At 35.1% G+C, this 23,157-nt stretch overlaps 1 protein-coding gene across 1 annotated transcript; it reads right to left on the bottom strand.

Annotated features, from left to right (window-relative positions):
* Nucleotides 1–2,149: 2,149 nt before the first annotated feature.
* LOC139126645 (uncharacterized) lies at nt 2,150–14,249 on the bottom strand. Its single transcript, XM_070692706.1, has 13 exons — nt 14,181–14,249; nt 12,784–12,820; nt 11,855–12,244; nt 10,272–10,502; nt 8,992–9,231; nt 7,946–8,007; nt 7,438–7,528; nt 5,816–6,141; nt 4,686–4,782; nt 4,097–4,224; nt 3,673–3,904; nt 2,654–2,745; nt 2,150–2,469 (listed from the first exon to the last, which is right to left on the bottom strand). Exons 1-13 carry the CDS (start codon nt 14,247–14,249, stop codon nt 2,392–2,394), a joined length of 2,073 nt encoding a protein of 690 aa, XP_070548807.1. The 3' UTR covers nt 2,150–2,391.
* Nucleotides 14,250–23,157: the final 8,908 nt, after the last annotated feature.

Below are 23,157 nucleotides of genomic sequence, written 5' to 3'. Positions count from 1 at the left end.
ATCCGTTTACACATACAATCAACAGTAATATCATACATCTTCAAACATTCACAAAAGACAGGACGTCATAAAAGTCTCGACGTGAGATACTTTTATTAACTTGCATCTTGTTCAAACAGATATTCATACAGTCGGAAGTCTACGACTTGAAATAAATTTATTTATGTGTTCGGCCATAATATACTATGGTCAGCTAACCATGCTGAGTGAAGTGGAAGGGATCCTTAAGGTAGTATGCCACCTCGAAAGTGAAAGACTTAAACTTTTGCTCTAACTTTCCTCAAGGAATCTTTCAGTCATTCTCTTTCAAAATCAAGAATAAAAATAGGGGGTCACCGTGCAAATTTTGGTACTAGAGAAACAAATTACCCAAGATTTACCGAGATTAGAAATTCAAAATGGCCGCCACCCCTGTGTTAACTCTATGGAGAAAACATAAAATTTTCAAATTTCGAAAAACTAAGACGGTGAAAAGTTTTCGTTCACCAAGAGCTTTAAAATGACACCCCACATGGGTATATCAGAACAAAATTGTAAAAGTTTGAGAGTCCGAGTGTCTATCCCCGAGGTGCGTTCTACCTTAAGCTATGCTATTTGAAACCATGAAGTATTTGATATCGTTCAGACAGTTTGGTCATCTTCTCCCAATAAGTCAAAGAACATGGTGCAATTTTCTTAAATATGTATATCTGCAACAGTTTGATGGTCACTGTCTTAACAATTTCTTCTTGATACTATACACTGGTACCGTAAGATGTAATGATTCCTAGCAAAACATTAAACAATTTCACACTTGATGACTGGCATTTCCAAACAGAGGACACTTTGTCTCATCAATATACCTTGTACAATAATAAATAAACTTCAATGAATTTTTTTTTTAAATCTGACAAAATTTTAAAAAAACAGAATAAGCTGACCATAAATCTTGGAGAAATTCATTTGAAATATTTTGAACTATTAAAATTGTCATTTAAGTCACTCAGAGATAAAATGGCATAACAATAAGCCAAAAAAAAATAATATCTATATTTAAATAGTAAGTGTTTGCAAAAGTATCCGACTATTGCAAATTATAATTCGTCCTGTTTCATAGAAATATTTGCTATTCAAAGCTGAATTATCTAAATTACTTATTGTACGAGCTGATTAATTTTTTATATCTTGAAGCATTTTATTTAAATTTGAAGTATATGATATAAAATGCACTTATTTATAAATTCAATACAATAAGAATAATTATCATACATACCCATGCCAATATCGTTTCATCTTAGTGACGTTTACCGTAAAATATCAGCCATAAAATATGACGGTATAAACGTCGCGATATGCATGATAAACCAAGTATATCATACCAGTACATTGGTGGTGCAAATACAGCGATCTGATTGGTCGAGACGCAAAAAAGTACCGTGGTGTATTGGTAATATACCACGGCTGGCATACGCGCGAGTTGTCAGCTAGAGAAAAGAACCTGTTTTTGACGTTCCACACCAGAATTTCAATATACTGTTATGATATAATAGCTATAAATCACACCCACCGACGGTATACCTCTCGATTTTGACCAGTTCACTTCAGATATGCACTCGCAATCGCTCGTCCATATATGTCATGTACTGCTCCAAATCTCGTGGTACACCATGGCTGGGTGTGCTTTATTGCTTAAATGTCGCCTGTTCTTTGCGTCGTCATTTGTGCTGCGTCAAGAACGACATATTGGGTAACAACCCCTAATAATAACAATTCGATGCTGCTGCTACAGCTGCTGCTGCTGCTGCTGCTGCTGATGATGATGATGATGATGATGATGATAATTATTATTATTATATAACAGCTAAAACGATTAAACTCGAGAGGAATGTATCTTTGCCTTGTAATAATTTTAGAAACACAAACAAAACAAAAAGAGCTACAGTAACACATCACACTTTAATACATGACAACGCTTATTAATATTAATTAAAGCTTTCGATTCGCTAAGAAGCTAGTTTTGTACATTTTGCAATGACATCGTTTAAAAAATTTATGTACTTGTTAAAACAGCTGCACTGTATTTGCAATACATCTTGACTGACAAATTGAAAATTTAGAAAAGTAGTCTAAAATCTCGTAGGCTAAATTAATAAACAAATGATGCCATTAGGCCTACATAATAAAGCTCTGAAAAGGGTATTACACAATCTATTATTTCATTTTGTCTCTACCTTTTGAGGTTCAACAAAATTCTACACTACGTTAAATGTTGATAAATCACACACTGATCGGCGGATTGTTGACTTAAGTGTTCATTTCTGATGTTATTAATCATGTGTATAAGACTTGCCCGTCCCTTTGATAGTGCTGTGTAAATTACAATGGCCACCAATTGCCGAAATATATATTGTCCTAGTTTGTTCTTGTCGCGAATGCTGTTAGATGATCACAAAGGCATACTGTCGAGGTCAAGTTAGAAGCTGGTGATACCTGCGAATAAATAAAAAATAGACCATAGTTTCAGATATTAAATCGATTAAAGTGCTGCCTGTTCTACATTCACTGAAAAAGTAATACGTGACAGACCTGTGATCTTTTTACCTTTATATCATCGAAAGTGTTATTAGTAAAGGATCCAAAGGTGTTCGTTCAACATTTGATCTTGAATAATTACCTTGCAACCGTCACTGTTCCAGGTGCCAGATATCTCATCCAGGTAACCACACATGATTTGCTTGACGTGCATTGAAAGACGGACATCATGCTCTACATAATATAAAACAAAGTAGAAACAATTGACAAAGCATATTGTTGAATAATCAACAAAAATAGTTCACTATCGTTAGAAGAGGAGATACTATATTTAATTTTCTCAAGTGTTATTCTGCAGGTCGCCATCATGATTGTGTACAATTGTCAAAGCATGTAAAAATTAATAACAGAGTGTGTTACACTTGGCAAAATACTTGATATACAACAGTATATACACATATACTGATTCTGTTGCATGTGTCAAATACGTGCAGTATACACGTACGTATACTAACAAAATGCAAAACTACTGTGTACACTGGATGTGCAAAGATCTGCATTACGTATACTCATGATCTGCATAGATATACGCAACGCATATCAACGTATTGGGATGTTCCATATACAAAGATATACGTTACGTATGCAATTAATATTGTGTTCCATATACGTCAATATATTGAACGTATATTAGGTATTTTGTTAATTGTTATGTAATATTATCAAGTGGTATATTTACAAAAACTAATACCATTTTACACTATGTAAGGGCAAAGCGTCAACTGCGTTATAATTTATTATTATTCCGACCATGATTACTGTATCGGGTTTTTATTATTAGTTATTACTTTCCTTATTTTCGGCCATAGATTAGCATTGCATCTTTTATAGATTTATTATCATATTTGTCATCTGCCACTCCGTAGATGAAACATATTCATATTTTTAATATCACCCACAGCCTTACCTTTTACAAAAAACAAACAAACAACAAACACAACACCAAACGCTCACATGAGAATCTTCCTGTCTGCCCTACGATTTGCACTTCTTTGTGTTTATACTCTACGTCGTTTTCACTACCACTTCCTGTAGGTCTCTCTACATTGATTCTAGATATTTTCCCCTCTCCGTATTAGAAGTAACAAAATTAAAACTTACTTTGTTGTAAGGCAACAGTTATTTTATATGTTCCAGTCAACGGAAACTCGTGTTCAGGGATAAATATACTCGATTGTCCTCTGTGAAGCTGGGAATCAACGGAAAACTGGTAACAACTGTATTCAGTGGAATCAATGACTCCCCAGTCTTTGAAAATGTTAGCCTTGACGTTCACAGAAATTTCCTTGGAGCTCTTCAAATGGATTACTGTGGCATGTTGCACATACGATATCTGTAATAGAGACGCATGATTAGTGCATAATTGAAGTTAATTGATTGGGACAAATATTGGAGAAAAATATACAATGAATATAAAGGTCTATCGAAATCCGGAGTTTCATACCTTTTTCAAATTGTAAAAATATAGACGAGCAAACGTGTGTTTGTGAGAATGGCACACATACACATACAAAAAATCACTTACGTTAGCTTTTGTCCTGTAGTATGTGATGTCATCAGCTTCAATATATACACCGTTTATCAATACCTTTGTGTCTGTTCTTGGAGGGTCAGATGGGAAAATGATGCTGATATCTTCTTTTGTGTCATTCACTAGACGTTGAACATGAAAGTGTAAAGAAGGAAAAAATAGTTGTATTTGAATTTTCAACTTGTTGTATTTCAAAGTATCATTAAAACATTACGGTATTGGCGATATGATGCCCGTGTTGCAGACTTATTCTTATTCTGAGTAGCACTTTCAGAAAGCGACACGGTCCTTCTTATTGACATAAGGTATACACGAGGATGAGATAACGTGAAATCTCATGGCATTAGGCACTATCAATTTGCAAATGAAAACTGAGAAAGTACCAGCCTTTATGAACTCTTTGAATAGCTACTTGCAGGATGTGTGATACATACTTAAACTTTCGAGGAAAAACAATAGAAAGAAACAAAATACACACAATATCGCTGCATTACATTTTTTTTTTCGGCTGAGGCGGAAAAAAGTGAAGATGTTGGCCGTGTTGGTACACGTGGTATTATAAATGGTAAATATTAAAGTTTACCTGGTAGCTCATTGCCTTCTCTGTCTGTGAAAGACAAACTGAGGACATCATTTGCATAATTTCTACGTTGAAATAAGCTTCTTTTCAGCCATATAACCTGTTGAATGAAAAGTAACCTTTAACTTCCAAATATCCGAATGATATCTACTAAATTTGCTGGTGAGCAAGACGTGAAATATGATAATGGGATATAAAAAGCTTTTACAAAGTAAACATTACGAGATTTGAAGTTCTTCACATACATCGCAGAATACAGAGCTCTGTTTCCTAAAACAACAACACTTTGCCATGAGTAAGTTTGATCCCAAAATCAAAACACCTTAATATAAAACGTTCACAAAAGGCATTAATGACAACAATAATCGCAAAAGGAAAGTGTGATTCAACAAGAGACACGGCAATCAACGAATCAGCGACTCAAAACATGCTGAAAATGTAAACCGAAATCAGACATAATTACAAACACGTACGAAAACCCCGGGAGCAATACAATAAACAATATCTGATATTCTAACTAATAGAACTAAAACCTAAAATTATACGAATAAAGAGGGGGCCATTAAACATAATCAAAAAATTTCAAGAAAGGCAATTGAATAGTAATAAGGAAAGAACAGACATATTATAAAGTTTAATACAACTGACAACGGAGCTTCAGGAAGAAGTACTACTAAAAATTGGCAGAACTGACACGAATGTAACAATCAACAATGTAGGCAAAGTCGTCACTGTAATGTACCACAGGAAGCTTGGCGCAAATAGAAAAAAAGGCAAGTTTAATTATATGTATCCTCCAAACGCACACTCAAGTGTACTTACTACTGAAGATACGCTAAGCGAGATAAAAGCTGAAGCTTTTGAAACCACAGCGAATATATACATTACAATTTGTAGACTCACGCAGAATACAAAATAAAACCTACAGAAACACAGAAATGAAATGACTTATCTGATAAGTTAAGCACAACAACAACAAAAACATTGACATTAGAGAAAACAAAAATAAAAATTCAACAACGTAATGAAACAAACCGAAACAATCAATACGTCAAAACCAGATCTTGCCACTTACTTACACCACACACACAAACACTCATTCGCTTACTGATGATGTGTTGTTTTCTACTTACAATTCTGTAAACAGTAGTTTGTAGTGACAAATTCGGAAATAGTGCCTCTGCTGGAGGCAATGTAAATCCGTTTCCATCCCCCATCATTACTGACGTGTCTGAGAGTTTCTCCACAGAGTCACTCTCTAAGTTCAAACGGATGGAAAGCGTTTCCACTAATAGGGGACCGCTGGAAGGCTCAGTGTTCCGTAGTACAAATTGTGCCAGACTATCTGCTGCGTTGAGAACAGATTCTATCAAAACATCACTGTCATGGTAGGTCTCTTCGCTTCCTGTGGTAGCATTCTGTAGTACTTCAATGCCTCCATTCATTGACTGCAAGATGTCTGTGTGGGTTTTAATGTATATTTCAGCAGAAAAAAAGACATTTTAATTAACAATTTGTATTATTGACACGGAATAAGGGATATAAATCGCACTAATAAAATACATATAGTATTCGTGCGATTCGCTGGAAAAAAACACACCACAAAAAAGATGGTCAACGCCTTTATCAGTTCCAAACTTGCTTTTTGCAACACTCTTTTGTATGCTGTTCGGAGATTTTAGTTGGACGCCTTAATCACTTCAGAATGCTGCATTTCGCCTTGTCTTGAGGACTCGCAAATTCGATCACACAATGGTATCAGGACAGTTACCACGCGGACATCATTTCGACAAAGCAATATTTTCGTTAATAATAGTGTTAGGGGTAAATATCCGGGGTGTAAAATGTCTTGGGTGGTAATTTTCTCGGTAGTAAATGGTTGGTGGTAATTAGCTCGGGGAAATGTATGGTGGTGATTGTCAAGGGAGTATTTGTCTTGGTGGTAACTGTCCTACAAGCAACACAACACCTGTTCTCATTGATCTAAACTGGCTGCCGGTTGAAGTTCGAATTAAATTAACGATCTTGTTGACGACCTTTCAAACAATTAATCGTGCTGCACCTCTTTATCTCCTGATCTGATCGAGATGTACACCTCTGCCACAGATCTCAGACCGAGTGATTTATTAACTTCTTTTCCATAGCAATGGAAATTTCAATAACGCTTACGAACACAATGCATTCTCTTTTTTAGTACTTTCTCTGTGGAAAGCATTGCCTCCTGCAATTAATAATACTAGCACTGTCGACTTTTACAGCGCGATTTAATAAAGACTCACCTTTTAATTTAGTACTATTTTACTTAATTTTACTTAATTTTACTGTTTTACACCGTAAGGTTCTTTTTTCTTGCTTTTCTGGTATTTTATCTATTTAAATGTGTACAGTGCCTTGCGATGTACAAGTAGTTAATTTTAAAGAAATAATTACATAAACACTTGTACTTGAAATGATGAATATATATAAGTTCTATAATAGGCGTATAGACTTTCTAGTCAACTGTAAATCTAAAACAGAGTGCTTTAAAAATATCCGAACGAAGACAATCAATAGCAACGCTTAGTTGTAACATATCTGTCTGCTGATAATGTTAAAATAAGAGAAATTAACAAGTTTCGATGGGAACAATAGATGATTAACTTGGAACGCTAATTGAACAACATGATCGGGTACGAGTATTGTATAAAGCAAAAACGATTGAATATCTTTTTTACGGTACAATTTTTCTGTTGTTGAGTCGAAAACAAAGACTTACCTTGAGCCATGAGCTGGATTTCCTCTGCGGAAACATTTACAACAGAAAGATCATCGATCGCTTTGGATAATTTACCAAACCTTTTAATAGCCTTTTAAGCAAGAAAGAAAAGGGACAACTTATTGGTTTAGGACAATCCTATAATAGAACTTTATAAAAAGAAATAGTCATTTTTCATGAATTTATTCATGTTATAATATTAACAATCAAGAGGCTCTTTTTGCATCATTGACTCTTTTGCTTGATAGAATACTACATGACATATTTAATGGTTAGCTTTTCGCATAGTTATGATTGACAATTTTAATAATAAAATAGTTCACTTATCCTTATCCCAAATATAATATGACAGTACTGAGAATACATAGCACAGTCTTCAGTATTTCATCTGTACAGACTAGGGCTTTAAATGCTATTTTCTTCGTGACATTTGCTATTAATACATGCTTTGAAGCAAGTGTATACTTTTAGGCCTCTTAGCAAATGTAATAAATGTTATTTTACTGACCTCTGATGAAGATGCGATCGCCTGAATTCCATTTGCATCTTCAAATAAAGGTCGTACCACAGCTTTGTTCATGTTGCACATAATGTTAAGCAAAGAAACGGAAATAACCAATTACATAAAAAAATTACTGTCGTGTCAGACCGAAATTCGAACCGCAATTGAACGAAAATGTTTGGTTCGAAAGAACATTGATCTGACAGTATTACAAATTCAAATGTGTGAGCAAAGAGACTATAATTTACAAACTGACATAATGACTGAAGTGAGTAAGAGAGATAAATTGTTGTTAGGTAAACTAAACACCTGAGTGCGGTTTTCGGTGAATTTCACTAGGCAAAATGCTTTATATACAACAATATACACATATACTGATTTTGTACATGTGTCAAATATATCTAGTATATACGTACATATACTAGTTAAATGCAAAACTACAGTGTACTTGGTGTGCAAAGATCTGCACAATATATACTCATGATCTACATAGAAACACGCTACGCATATCAACGTATTGGAATGTTCCATATACAAAGACACACGTTACGTATGCAATTAATACTGTGTTCCATATACGTCAATATACGTAAATATACTGGACGTATATCAATAATGTTGTCCTGTGTTTACTTTAGTAAGTAATGTTAGGTAAATATGTAAGCGAAATCTAAGATAAAGTCCATTGAAATTGATGACCAATGGACCTTAATGTTTCAACGGTCGTAAACTTGAGCAAACTGTGTTTAAGATGTAAATTGTCTAGATCCGATTGCATACACAAAAGAAAAAAAACACGATTGGAACTAATTTGGGATAATTGGATGGTAAGGTTTTTAATTTGCAAGTATAAGTTCATCTGCTTTTGTTTTTAAGTTTCACGCTTGTTTCATGAATAACTTGTAATATTGCAACATTCAACAATATTGTAACTAACACTTTTGAGAAATTCGAAAAATATGAAGATCCAATTATCCCTAATTTGTTCCAATCGAGTTAAAAGTAAAAATCGTAGATTAACATTCAAACACAAACTGTCCTTTTAATCTTACCTTTCACAGTAACATTAAAACAACAGTAAGCAGTATTGCCTGAAGGATCTTTAGCCTCATAGAAAATCGTTGCTACGCCGACGGAGAAATTACTCCCTGGTTCATGGCTTCCAAATACATGGACAGAACCCGAATTGTCAGACGCATTCGGAAGTCTCCATGTCACAGAAGTAGTTGGCATATCGAGGTATACCTTTGTTTCAATATTAGATGGGCAAACAACATCAGGTCTCCTGGCATCTGAATACAGAAATTGGACCAAAATAGGAAATGAAATCATAAAAGTAACATTTATCAGGGAAGTCAATAACAAATAGCAAGAGCAAAATATCATTATTATTATTACTATGAAGCACACATGTTAAAGTGTTGATGTTTGGCCTCTTGAGGAATGAAAATGTCTACACAAAATGTGCAGCCTTGTTTAAAGAAGAGCTAGCACCTGCCTGATATATCAAATATTATTTTTTTTCTAAATCATAAGAACAGTAATTTTTTTGCTTTGTAGAAACGTCATACTACATGAAAGAATGTTGACGTTCTAAATATCCTTTAACATGCTACAGTACTTCTGTCCTCTTTGGTTGAAAATAACAGTCCCCCCTTTTTTATTTTAAGCGTTGGCAAATTTGTAAACAGTGACAATGTTACATGACATTAACATATGACTTTCGTTGTCTATTTTCCAGTACCATGTTTGCGACAACTCGGTCGTACATATTATGAGCAAAAGCTGTTAACACTGCATGAAAACCCTTTTATTATTTACTGTATTAGCATGGATAATTGTTTGTATTTTAGCCGAATAATGCATGTACTGATGATACAGTCAATAATCCATTGTTTGTAATTAGCAAGTATGTTTTCATGTGGACCCAAGTGAATTCATCTGTATCCTTCTGTAACACTGGCAACTCATAAGTGTGAGTTTATCTGTATAATTGCGTTTTGATGCAGTGTAAACGTCAATACTTATGACGCGAACTCCAGAAATGTTCTGGTAACAGTGTCTGACATGAAAGGGTATTGCAACCCTGATTACGCCGAGGGTAGATTTGACAACATATGGATAAAATCAATACGTTTAAGTTTTTCCTGCAATGAGTGAATCAAGTCGTCGACATAATGTATAATTAAAGAATCAAAATAAGAATAAGTGAGAATATAACTACGATGTGGCCGTGATGTGTGGAATAAGCGAACAAAGTGGAAAGGTACTCTGACAAGATACTTGCGGATCATAGTTTTTGTCATCTTTTCACATATAATACTTTATGTACCTTGCACCAAGCCCGGTATTACATTAGGATCAAAATATTTTGATCGAACACCTTTCTTCAACCGGCACATGCCGCTAATTTGATCGGTTACAGTATACGTCCAGGCAATACATCTAAATGATTCATAGCAGGCATTACAGCAATCCTTAGCTGATGATTTCTGGATCGGCATGCCAACAATGTCAGATGTAGGAAAGGGAAAATTGTCTACGTGAGAACATAATGGCCGATCTGAAAAATACACAATCATACATGTAAATCAGTCTCATTAGAGTGGATACACCCATCAGAAAAATATTATATTAGCCTTACAAAGTGTGAAAAACCGTAACCACACCGAAAAATATGTAATGAAATAGTATAAGGCTTCAATCAGCCTTGATCATTGGTTTTCCTATTACAATAGAAAAGTGGGAAAGGATAAGTGTTTTTTTATTTAAACTCCGTCGCCATATTCCCTCGCCATATCAAATACAGGAACTATGACTTCTGCAGAATGGGTATTGTTCAGACTCTTGCAGTTCATCTGCAATAGCAGGGAAGAAACGTTAGACAGTTACATTAAATTATATTACCATGCCCTATCCATAGCGTTTTAATTGGTCGAGCTGAACCTCGTGACTGCCAACAAATTCAGAGTAATGGTTTGTTTTCATGCCCGTGCATATGAATAATATCGTAAACATAGTAACTTTACGGCTAAAACGAAATTTTTGATTTGTACAAAGACCATAATCAACCACAAAAAATAGAGCATTTGTGAGCCAAGTTTTGACGCTTTTTTCCAACAACTCTCCGGATTTGCAATTTTTTGGTAGCGTGCACTACTCACTGACAGGTTCTGGGGCCAATTGTCGTTCTCACGTGAAATTTTCGTAAATTTTGACGGTTTTCCGGGGTTCGTTGATAATATAATTGAAACAACAGACTCCGCGCTGACCATTAACGTTTATTTATCGGCTGTCGAGAGGAAAGCCAAATAAACGGGCTCGGCAAGCCTTGTCTGTTAATTTTTGGCTTTTCCCTCGCCCTTGCCCATAAATTAACGTTCATGGTCAGCGCGTCGCCCGATATTTCTATATTTTTTAAATGTCCTGGGACGAGTTTATAAATTTTCCCTCCTCTTGTCATAGCCATTCATCAAATGTACTTTTCGGAGGCACCGGTAATGCCTTAATTCACGAAAACCCCATACTTGTGAAACCATCGATCTAAGCAATTAAAACAACAATGACAATCAAAATTAGCTCGTTGTTGCTACAAGTATAAGCAAAATTACAATCTAGAATACGAAAGTGCCAAATACAGAAAGATATATACACACAACATTGTTTCACTCTTGCTTCGAACATTTTAACCTTTCACTACTGTTACAAACAAACCCTGCTTAAATATAAAGAAAAATCTATATTACGAGTTACGGTAAGTGAGTACGTGAATTTCCACCAACACATAAAATTAAATACTTTTAACGTTTTTGAATCGACGAACTAGTGTTATTAACTGCAAAAGGTGTAAGAAATTATATCCTTTGATATTTGAACGCAAAGAGTCTGAAAGAGTTAACATGTCTTTGATTTTACCTCGCATACAAATGAACCGTCTCTCCAACGTACCATTCCTTCCTTCGACTTTGTATCGGGGACAACTACCATTTGGTCTGATAAATAACTTTTTATCTAGGTCTCCATCCGGTAAATCAATATTCAAATCGATCACAGAATCATTTATCACCCAGTACCATGAAGAGTTCTTCCATTCACCACCAACATATAATCCATCGTATGAAAAATTAGGACACAGTTGGCTGTAGACTTTATCCAGGTCTGCCTTCGAGTGAAACGTTGCCAGATGCCAGCCGTGATATTCGCAAGTATTGTTGGCTGTATCAAATTGTTCTCTTAGGCTAACCCGAATGTAATCAATACTTTTGCCAGACGTTGATCCTATGGTAGCGAAATTGTTACCAATCACTACGAATAGAAAGGTCTTATCGAGTTAACGTCCATTAACATTCAGGGCATCTAAAAAGTTTACAATATTTAAATTTATATTCATAATGAATAGAAATCTTCTTCAGCTTCATTCATATACTCAATTTCCATACAGACAATATCCAAGTTAAAGTAATTCAACAAAACATTAGAGCGATTGTGTTCTCTATGATCATAAAACGAAACAATATATTCCTACGTTTTTAAGACAATTCTCTTTTAAAACAATCTCAAAAAGTATTATTTTGGAACCTTGCAATGGCTGTTAGCCGTCCACTTACAGAGGGGACGATTTAATAAATATCTTGGCTTCGTATAGTATGCCGGAAAAATTGCATTATCACTTGCTGAATCATAAGAGATATTCAGTTGTATTTTCTTCCAAGTGTGAGCTGGTCATCGTGCAAGTTATCTTAAGTACATTGACGGGCACTGAAGATTGCAATTCTTTACAGAAAATAAGGGTGGTCTTTTTGTAGGCGAATCTACTTCTTGTACTATGTTTTATACAAACTTACCTGTCGGTGCCCGAAATGTCAATATTGTGGCAGTAGCCTTCAAAAAAAACACAAAATGCATATGATAATCTTGAAGTATAATATACTGTTTCATTGATTTGTTAGTCGAGAGGTAGTACTATTTCTTAACATGTTCCTTCACATATACCGGAGAATGTATACCTCGGAAATATGAAGAACCAATTCTTTACAAAGGGAACTAAAAGTAAGCGAATCTTTATTTTTTCAACTAATAATAAATATTTAAATACAGAAAAAAGTGCCGAGGATAAAGAACTACCATACATGGCAAATGACAAACGGCAAAAAGCAAAACTTTGCAAGGTTTGATGTCAGCAACAGCTATATTGCTATCATGACATATATGATAAATTGTTATGGCAACTTAACCATCTAAAACCCATCTTCGCTTGCCAAGGTCTGCTGTTCGGGCAGCTGGATGCTTCCCGAAACAGGCCTTGGCCGATCGAGCCCACAGATGATGTTTTTTAAAGCGCCACCATGCGACCGTGCGAGACCTGTAACTAGCCAATCAGCGATCGCTGTCGTTGTTTACATATCATTTCTAATTCTTCCCGTACGCCAGGCCCGTACGCATTCAAATCGAGAGTGTAAATTTGTAACACTGTCTTGATGCTTAGCTAAAGAATTTACTTTGGCGAAACATGGTTTACAAAAGTACCTCGATCCATCACGATCGTAAAGTCCTTCGCAAATTTCGTTTAGAATGCCAAGTAAGTGACTGGGAAACGTTGATGTGAAGATTGTTCGTCCATCTTATCGCAGTTGCACACTCTGTTTGCCGGCGCCATCTCGGATTTCTCTGTTTATGTAACGCGTGCTGTGATTGGTCCGCCTGATCACGCACGGCGTAGTTAGTGGAAGATTCCTGTCTGGCTAACGAGCCGTGCGGGCGGACGATGTCTAGAACCAGACATAACATTATGATTCCTCTAGCCGACCAAGCAGTTGTTGATCCAGTCGCTATAAATGACAGCATAGTGAGCATTGACGTCACCTCTTTGTTGTTTCTCTTTAAAGAGGAAAACTAAATCCATGTCCTGTAAGTTTATAAGCACTGCTCAGTTCTTAGACAAATAAAGCGTGCTCGAAAACGATCCGTAACGATTTCGGATTCAAAATAAACTGTTTTAGCTGAGAACTCGCACACTGCAAATCGGAGGGGCTAGGCGCCACCAACGGTTTTGACTCAGGCAATCATCAGGGTTGTTGTGGGAGGCCGGGGAACACACGTACACATCAATGCCACGCAGAGCTATTTTCCATTAGCAAACCGCTGTGCGATGTTCCCAAGACCAATTCTTTTCGGTATATGGTCCGTCATATACTGGAGAAAATCGGTCTTGGGAGCTTGTCCAGGTACACGATGTTCTTACCTGCGCTTTTAAACTTACTCGAAGCTCTCTTTTCTCTCTTCTTGCAAAAGGACCGTTTGTATAAGCCATTGTGAATCTCTTTCTTTGTGAAACAGCGCCGCCACGCAACAACTACATATTACCTTGTCATATAAAAAACCGTGTTTGGGTATTTGTATGTGTGTGCGTGTATACTCGCACACACACACACACACATACACGTGTACTATGACTTGTGAGACGCCAGTTATAATGACACTTATGGGACCCCTATGTTGCTTTAGTGTTAGAACCACAAAAACAAAATAATTCTAAAGTATTCCAGTCAGACTACACATAAATCATAAAAGTTTTTAGAAATAAGCATAAATGACATTTCTGTAGCAGTGTAGACTTATGAAGCCATCCTGGGCTGACCTGAATTATGGATCCGATGGTGTTGATTTATTATGCACCCCATAAGCAGTAAAAGTGTGGCCATTTTACAATATAGTACATAGTAAGGCCTTTGAGAGTTTATTTTTCTGCATATGTCAAATTTGACAAGAACCACATCAACTTCCATTGTTGTTGCTATTTCCTTGGCAAAATATTTAGGAACTTGATTGGTGGTCATCCACTCTCTTACTTATCATTTTCCTGGAGTCTCTTAGTACCGCCTTTCTCTATATAGTCAGAAGAGTGAACATAGGGACGTAGATGAAAAGAAAGCACTGCAGCAATGACTAGTCAATGTACATCACCAATTTCACCAATCTACTTTCTGAGAATCCTTGCCTCACTAACTTTTGTGCTAACAGTCCGTGTCTCACTCAAAAGTCTTCATATGCATTGAATGCTCTACTGTATCTAAGATGTTATGAAATATATATATCATAAGCTGGAGATGATGGTATATTGGTTGACAAAAAGGAAAAGTTTATAATTTCAAAATTGAATGTGATATGCAACGAATTTAAGAGGAAAAGTGGGGACATTTATACACTCATGGTATTTATAGTACGCAGTAAGACCATATGTGTGTATTGGAAGAGAAAAGTAGGGCCATTTATACACTCATGGTATTTATAGTACACAGTAAGACCATGTGTGTGTATCTGTAAGAGGAAAGGTGGGGCCATTTATACACTCATGGTATTTATAGTACACAGTAAGACCACGTGTGTGTATCTGTAAGAGGAAAGGTGGGGCCATTTATACACTCATGGTATTTATAGTACACAGTAAGACCATGTGTGTGTATCTGTAAGAGGAAAGGTGGGGCCATTTATACACTCATGGTATTTATAGTACACAGTAAGACCATGTGTGTGTATCTGTAAGAGGAAAGGTGGGGCCATTTATACACTCATGGTATTTATAGTACAAAGTAAGATCTTGTTGTGTGTTTTAACAAGAACATACCAGATTAAGAATAAAATGTAACTTCAACTTAGACAGCAACCAACTACACACATGATGAATGATTTGTTGGTCTTATTTTTGATATCAGTTGATATGTTATCTTTGGCAGAAAAAAGGTGTTTCATCCTTGACATCTTTCAACCAGATATGAACTGAAAATGCTCACGTTTGATCACAAATACAAAATATCAAATTTGTTGATAGGAAACTTTGGAGAGTCTCTTCATACAGTTTTAGATAGGTACAAACAATATTCTGGCGTTTTCTTGATTTGCAATGTGAAAGGTCTCTCATATAGTTAACTATGTACACAAACAATATCGACAGGAAGTTCATGGCGTCAGAAGCAAGGGTTTTGATTAAAACTGTGAAAAGTCTATTGATACAGTTTAATAAGTACACAAATAATATCTCAAACAAGTTAAATGGAGTTCGGAGTAAAGGTTCTTGGTTTTAAGTGGTAATTGCTTAAACCCATTTAATATGCAAATTAGCTTGTAGTTGATAAAAACCTGTAACAAAGTCTCTAGCTACAGTTTAATATTTACACAAATAATATCTCTAACAAACTTCATGGAGTTCAGAGGTTTTTGATTTTGAGTGCTAATTACATAATCCCATTAAATATGAAATTAGCTTGAGGTTAATTATAAACTATGAAATGTACACAAACAATAGCACCAGCAAGTTTCGTGGAGTTTAGAGTACAAGTTCCTGATTTACAGTGCTAATTTGTTAAATTGATTAAATATGCAAATTAGCTTGTTATTAACATGATACTGCCCAATGTCTCACTTCTCAATAAGAATTTATTGGCATGATGCTTCTTGAGCTATATTGCTATTCAGATAATAGCTGGCATGGTAAGTTTCAAGGTGATTGGTGCAGTAAATCATGCTGTATAACACTATAGTCATCATGCTTCCCATACACAACCACGTATCAGAAAAATTAAAACTGTGATAGCTTCATTAACATGAAAACCACGCCCATCAAAACCTTTTAAGTTTTAGCCATTTTGGTTCTGAACATGTGTACCAAGTTTGGTTGAAATCTTTTCAGCCGTTCTTGAGATATCATGTATACACACAGACAGACATAGCTAAACCATATGCTCACGTGTGAACACGTGAGCAAAAAATGATGCAGCAACATAGTTTTCTAACTTTTTTTATTTTTCAACCAACAAGAACGTACAAAAGGCATGAAAACAACATAGGAATGAATGCAGAAATATATGCACAGCAGTGATGCCTGAGGGGATTTTGTTGCACAGCAACAGTTCTGTGGTTTGATTTTTTGTGCACTAATGCATAATTTTGACAGCTTAATATAACAGTGAGATATCTGTACAGCTTTTTTTCACTTAAATTTTCCTCTTGAGATGAAGAAATAAAAGGTTCACTTGGCAGATCTATATTGACATGAATGAGGATGAGAAACAAACTTTTCTTTTGGCTGTACTTGAAAAACAATAACGGATATACTGGTATAAACATGAATAACTATTAATCATATATTTTTACTGCAAATTGCCGACGAAGAAAGAAATTTTCACAGCCGTAATTTTTCTGTTTTGGAACAAGTCATCGTTGATGACACAGTCCCCACTTGTTAATGGGTACTTTGATTACAGGTCCTGTGATAAAAATACTTTGATACAGATGGCACTCAATGGCCAAGAATGAGTTCCATGGTAATGAAAAAACATAAAACCAATGAAGACCACTATCCAAAGGTCATTAAAGGAGTCAACCGGGAATTAGTTGACAGGATGTTGCAAAACATTTTTTCATACTATTCTAACACTAATAGATTATCACCGGTACCATATTTCATAAAAGTTTAATGCAGTATTTACAACACTATGAGATCAACATCTGTATCAAGTTTCATCTAATTTGAGGTTGTATCTGTGGATATATCACTCTAATTAGGAAAGTTCATTACATATGCAATTACAAACTAATTAAAATGACACTGATAAATGTCTTTTTCACTGTTAAAGCAATGTGACCTTAACATCTGTACAAAGTTTCATGAACTTTAATGCAGTATTTCTTGACATATCAGCCTAATTATGAAACTTCAATAATTGACATGATACTGCTACATGATGTGAAACAAATTGACGAGCATGTATGAAATATGTCAATGTCCTTGTACCAACTTTGAATGATACTGGTGAAATATGTCTGAGTTATGGCTCACTACATGAGAAAATCGTAACCACCGCCACGCAGCGATATTTGATCTTACTGTTTAAAAAATCAACACGTATATGTATGACATAAGTCAATGTCCAGGTAGAAACTTTGAATAAAATCAGTTGAGACTTGCCAAAGTCATGGCTCTCGACATGAAAAAAACCATAACAAAATTGCCACCATGTGGCCATATCGGACCATATCGAGAAACAAATCAAAGTACATATTTATATCGAAGTACATATGTATACTATAAGTCAATGTCCTTGTACCTACTTTGAATAAATTTGCTTGATACATGTCTAGTTTAGTTCAGGACATGGAAAATCGTAAATAAAATGGCCGCCTGGCAGCCATATTGGATCGTATCACAAAACAAATTGATGTGCATATCTATGACATTGGTTAATGTCCTTGTACCAACTTTGAATAAAATCCGTTGAAACATGTGTGAGTTATGGCTTTGTACATGAAAAAATTCTAATAAAATGGCCGTCTGGTGGCCATATTGGATTGTATCGCAAAATAAATCAATGTGCATCTGTAGGTCATAGTGCTATGCCTTTGTGCCAAGTTTGAACAAAATTGGTTAAGCAGTGTCTGAGAAACTGTTGATGACGGACGGACGCACACATGGACGGGACCCAATCTATAAGTCCCAGCCGGACTTAGTCCGCGGGGACTAAAAAATAGTGTCAGGGACACTGTGCTCACATGTTTTGAATTGGTACATTTGAGAGTGATATAAACCAGCAACCTAGCTTTTGTATCCTGAAAAGTTCTTGCAGACATATCAAAGTGTGGGTACTATGAACGTTCACTATTTGATTTGAACTATTCATAAATATCTATAATAAGATAAAGATGACATCTGGCCTAGAAGCTTAATATCTTTTATCCTTGGCACTGGGCGTGGGAGGCACGTCACATTGGAAGGTGTTATCAACTATCAGTGTACATACTTAAGTGGACAAGCGGCCTTGGGACCAATATAGACCCTTTGTGATATATAGAAATTGAAATGATGACACCCCTAGGAACCTCCATACTAAGTTTCAAATGAATTGGACCAGTGGTTTCAAAGAAGACTTTTAAAACCACAAATTGGAAAGTTGCCCAAACATACAATTATGCAAATTTCATCACACTTCAAACAAATATGACAGAGGTTACCCCTACGAACCTACATACAAAGCTTAAAACCAATTAGAGTGCAGTTTCAGAGGAGATGATTTTTTTTTACCAACAATGGGAAAAATTGCCCCAAAACTACAAATATGCAAATTTCATCACAATGTCATCAATTCCGACTTAAGATCACCCGAAGAAACCTCCATACCAAGTTTCAAATAAATTGGAATTATGGTTTCAGTAAGAAGATTTTTTTAACAAAAATGGGAAACATTGCCCAAAAATACAATTATGCAATTTAATCACAATATTTGAACAAGTCTGACTGATGTAACCCCTAGGGACCTCAATACCAAGTTTCAAATGAGTCAGACTTGCGATAACAGAGAAGAATCTTTTTTACCAAAAATGGCATTTTTAAAATCTAATTTGCATATTTTTGAAGAAATCACCAAAACGAAAATATCATCCGGGCATTTACACATCTTGCATTCACACTCCAAATATCAAGTCTATAGGTACTACGGTTCTCAAATTATTTGAGTGGACAGACATGACATACATACATACTGATGCCAACTTCAGCCTATACAATAAGCTCACATTGGTAAAGCAAAAGTAAGCTATAAAATCTTCATCAACTCCATGAACTCTAATACATAAAAATGAAGGAACAAGAATTCGATAAGGCTAAATGTAACTCTCAAAACTGTTTTACATGTGAAAGACAACCTATTTGAAAAAAAAAGTGAAGAGTATGGTACATCATATATTTTTTGTCTATGTTATCAATTGCGAGTTACCACATGAGGGTTCATCACATGCTAAATTCCTGAAAACGTTGGTTTTACTGTGTTAAAAGACAAAGCGTTTGAACAATTTTGAGCGAAAAAATTGAAGAGTACAGTACTTATTTAAACATTTAATCAGAATTCAAATTTTGGAGTTACCTAATTTGTTCATCACATGGTTAATTCCTAACTCTGTTGGTTTTGCTTTGTGGAAGAAGAACTGTTCAGACAGTTTGAAAGATAATAAATGTAGAATATGAAGAAGATGGTATTCACATATTTGTTTTCAAACTTAGGATGTGGAGTTACCTCATGAGGTATATCAGATGGTAAATTCCTAACTCTATTGGTTTTGATGTGTTCAAAGACAAACTGTTTGTAATTTTTTGGAAGATAACAAGTGAAGACTATAGTGCCGCTGGTAAACATTTTCTTTTCAAAGTTAAAATTTCGAATAACCTCATGAGGTTCAACACGTTGTAAATTACTAACACTGTTGGTTTTGCAGTGTTCAATGACAAATCATTTGAACTTCTGAAATTTGAAAGATAAGTTGGTTTTGATGTTTTCAACGACAAACTTTTACAACATTTAAAAAAAAACGAGTGAAAAGTATGGTACTTCATGTAAACATTTTAGTTCAGAGTTAAAATTATTGAGTTACCTAATAAGGTTATCACATGGTAAATTCCTAACTCAGTTGTTTTGCTGTGTTCAAAGACAAAGTGGTGGGATTTTGAAATTTGGAAAAATAACAGGTGAAGTGTATGGTATCTGCTGTAAACATTTTGTCAAGAATTAATATTATGGCGTTACCTCATGAGGTTAATCACATGGTAAATTATGAACTCTTTTGATGTGTTTAAAGACAAACTGTGGACATTTTTGAAAGCTAACAAATGTAGTATACGAAGAATATGGTACTTCATGTATTTTTACCCGAAAAATAATAATTTTTGAGTTACACCATGAGATAATCACATTATGAATTCCTATCTCCTGTTGGTTTTGATATGTTCAAAGTCAAACTGTTTGGGCATGTTTAAAAGATAGCAAGTGAAAAGTTAACATATTTTTCCAAATAAAAATTATTGAGTTACCTCAAGAGGTTCACCACATGGTAAATCTCAACTCTATTGGTTTTGCTGTGTTTAAAGACAACCTGTTTGGACATTATTGAAAGATAACAAGTGAAGAGTATGGCACTTCACATACTTTTTTTTTCAAAGTTACAGTTTTGTCATTACCTCATTAGGTTCATCACATATAAAATTTCTAACTTTGTTGGTTTTGCTGTGTTCAAAGAGAAAGTGTTGGGAATATTTGGAAGATAACAAGTTGAAGACTAATAGTGATTCATGTTGACATTTTTTTCAAAATTAAAATTTTGGAGTTGCTGTAAGATATTCATCACATGGTAAATTCCTAACACTATTTGTCTTGATGTGTTCAAAGAAACCTGTTTGCATATTTTTGAAAGAAAAGAAGTGAAGAATATGGTATTTCATATCCTTTTTTTCAAAGTTACCACTTTTGGAGTTACCTTATGAGAGTCATCGCATGTCAAATTCCAAATTTTGTTGGGTTCTTGATATGGCCAAAAAGAATCCTCATGAGGAAACTCAAAAAGGTCTAATTTTGAAAAAAAATGTGGTACCATAACTTCACTTTTTATATCTCAAAAATATCCAGTTTGTCTTCGAACACACCAAACGCAACAGACCAAGTAGGAATTTACCATGTGTTGAACGTCAGGGGGTAACTTCACAATTACATTAATTCTGAAAACATTGTACACACAGAAACTCAGAGTCAAGGTAATCTAACAATCTGAATGCAAAACAGCTATCATTATACATCTCCTACAACTGTTTCTTTGCTCTCCTCTCATATGCTATTGCCCTGCTTTTAACATGTGCCATTTCAGCAATTTCAAGTTGCTCAAACATTTTTTTATTTGCTAAGCATTTTTCAGCTTCGGCCTTTGTGACTATTTTATTCTTTCTAATGTGTGACATGAAATGGCTGTCAATGGCGGCTTCTTCTGCTTCAGTTAAAATTTTGGAATTACCTCATGAGGTTCATCACGTTGTAAATTACTAACACTGTTGGTTTTGCAGTGTTCAATGACAAACCATTTGGAACTTCTGAAATTATGAAAGATAAGTGGTTTTGATGTTTTCAAAGACAAACTTTTTGTAACATTTTAGAAAAACGACAAGTAAAAAGTATGGTACTTCATGTAAACATTTTAGTTCAGAGTTAAAATTATTGAGTTACCTAATGAGGCTAACACTTGGTAATTAATTCCCAGCCCTGTTGTTTTGCTGTGTTCAAGGGCTAAGTGGTGGGATTTTGAAATTTTGAAAAATAACAGTTGAAAAGAATGGTACCTGTTGTAAACATTTTGTCAAGAATTAATATTATGGCATTACCTCATGAGGTTCTTCACATGGTAAATTCTGAATTCTGTTGCTTTTGATGTGTTTAAATACAAACAGTGGACATTTTTCAAAGCCAACAAATGTAGTATATGAAGAATATGGTACTTCATGTATTTTTACCCCCAAAAATTATAATTTTGGAGTTACAACATGAGATAATCACATTATGAATTCCTATGTCTGCTGGTTTTGATGTGTTCAAATACACACTGTTTGGACATGTTAAATTAAAAGATAGAAAAAAAAATAACAGTTTTCCAAGTTAAAATTATGGGAGTTACCTCAAGAGGTTCATCACATGGTAAATTCTCACATTTCTGGCCGCTGGGAGTGCGGGATCGACAGTGTGGGAAAAATTGATCCCACACTCTCAGAAACCGTCCCACACTCTGCAGTAAATACTACACGAGCTCTGATTGGATGATAAACAGTCTGTTTTGTTCCACGCGCAAATGTTATCCAATGGCACGACGAGTAACACACAGACAGAACTACAAAGTAAGCAGGTCAAAGTACAGTGGCAAATGACAGACTTGTCACGATTTTGGAAAATGTTGTACATGTCCAATGTGAATTTAACGCATTTTGTGGTCATGTGAGAAAAAGAATCTCACACACACAAGGACCTGGGATCAGATTTCTCACACCAGTTGGGGATATTTTGTCTCACACGAGCCTGCGGCTCGTGTGAGACAAAATCTGATCCAAGGTCCTTGGGGGTGTGAGATTCTATCATTCCCAACTCTATTGGTTTTGCTGTGTTCAAAGACAACCTGTTTGGACATTATTGAAAGATAACAAGTGAAGAGTATGGCACTTCAGATACTTTTTTTTCAAAGTTACAGTTTTTTCATTACCTCATTAGGTTCATCACATATAAATTTCTAACTTTGTTGGTTTTGCTGTGTTCAAAGAGAACTGTTGGGAATATTTGGAAGATAACAAGTTTAAGACTAATGGTGCTTCATGTTGACATTTTTTTCAAAGTTAAAATTTTGGAGTTGCTGTAAGATATTCATCA

The sequence above is a fragment of the Ptychodera flava genome, unplaced genomic scaffold, assembly GCF_041260155.1.
Source record: "Ptychodera flava strain L36383 unplaced genomic scaffold, AS_Pfla_20210202 Scaffold_113__1_contigs__length_234537_pilon, whole genome shotgun sequence".
NCBI classification, from domain to species: Eukaryota; Metazoa; Hemichordata; class Enteropneusta; family Ptychoderidae; genus Ptychodera; species Ptychodera flava.
Note: the sequence above shows the minus strand (reverse complement) of the source record. Positions and strands in the feature narration are given on the sequence as shown.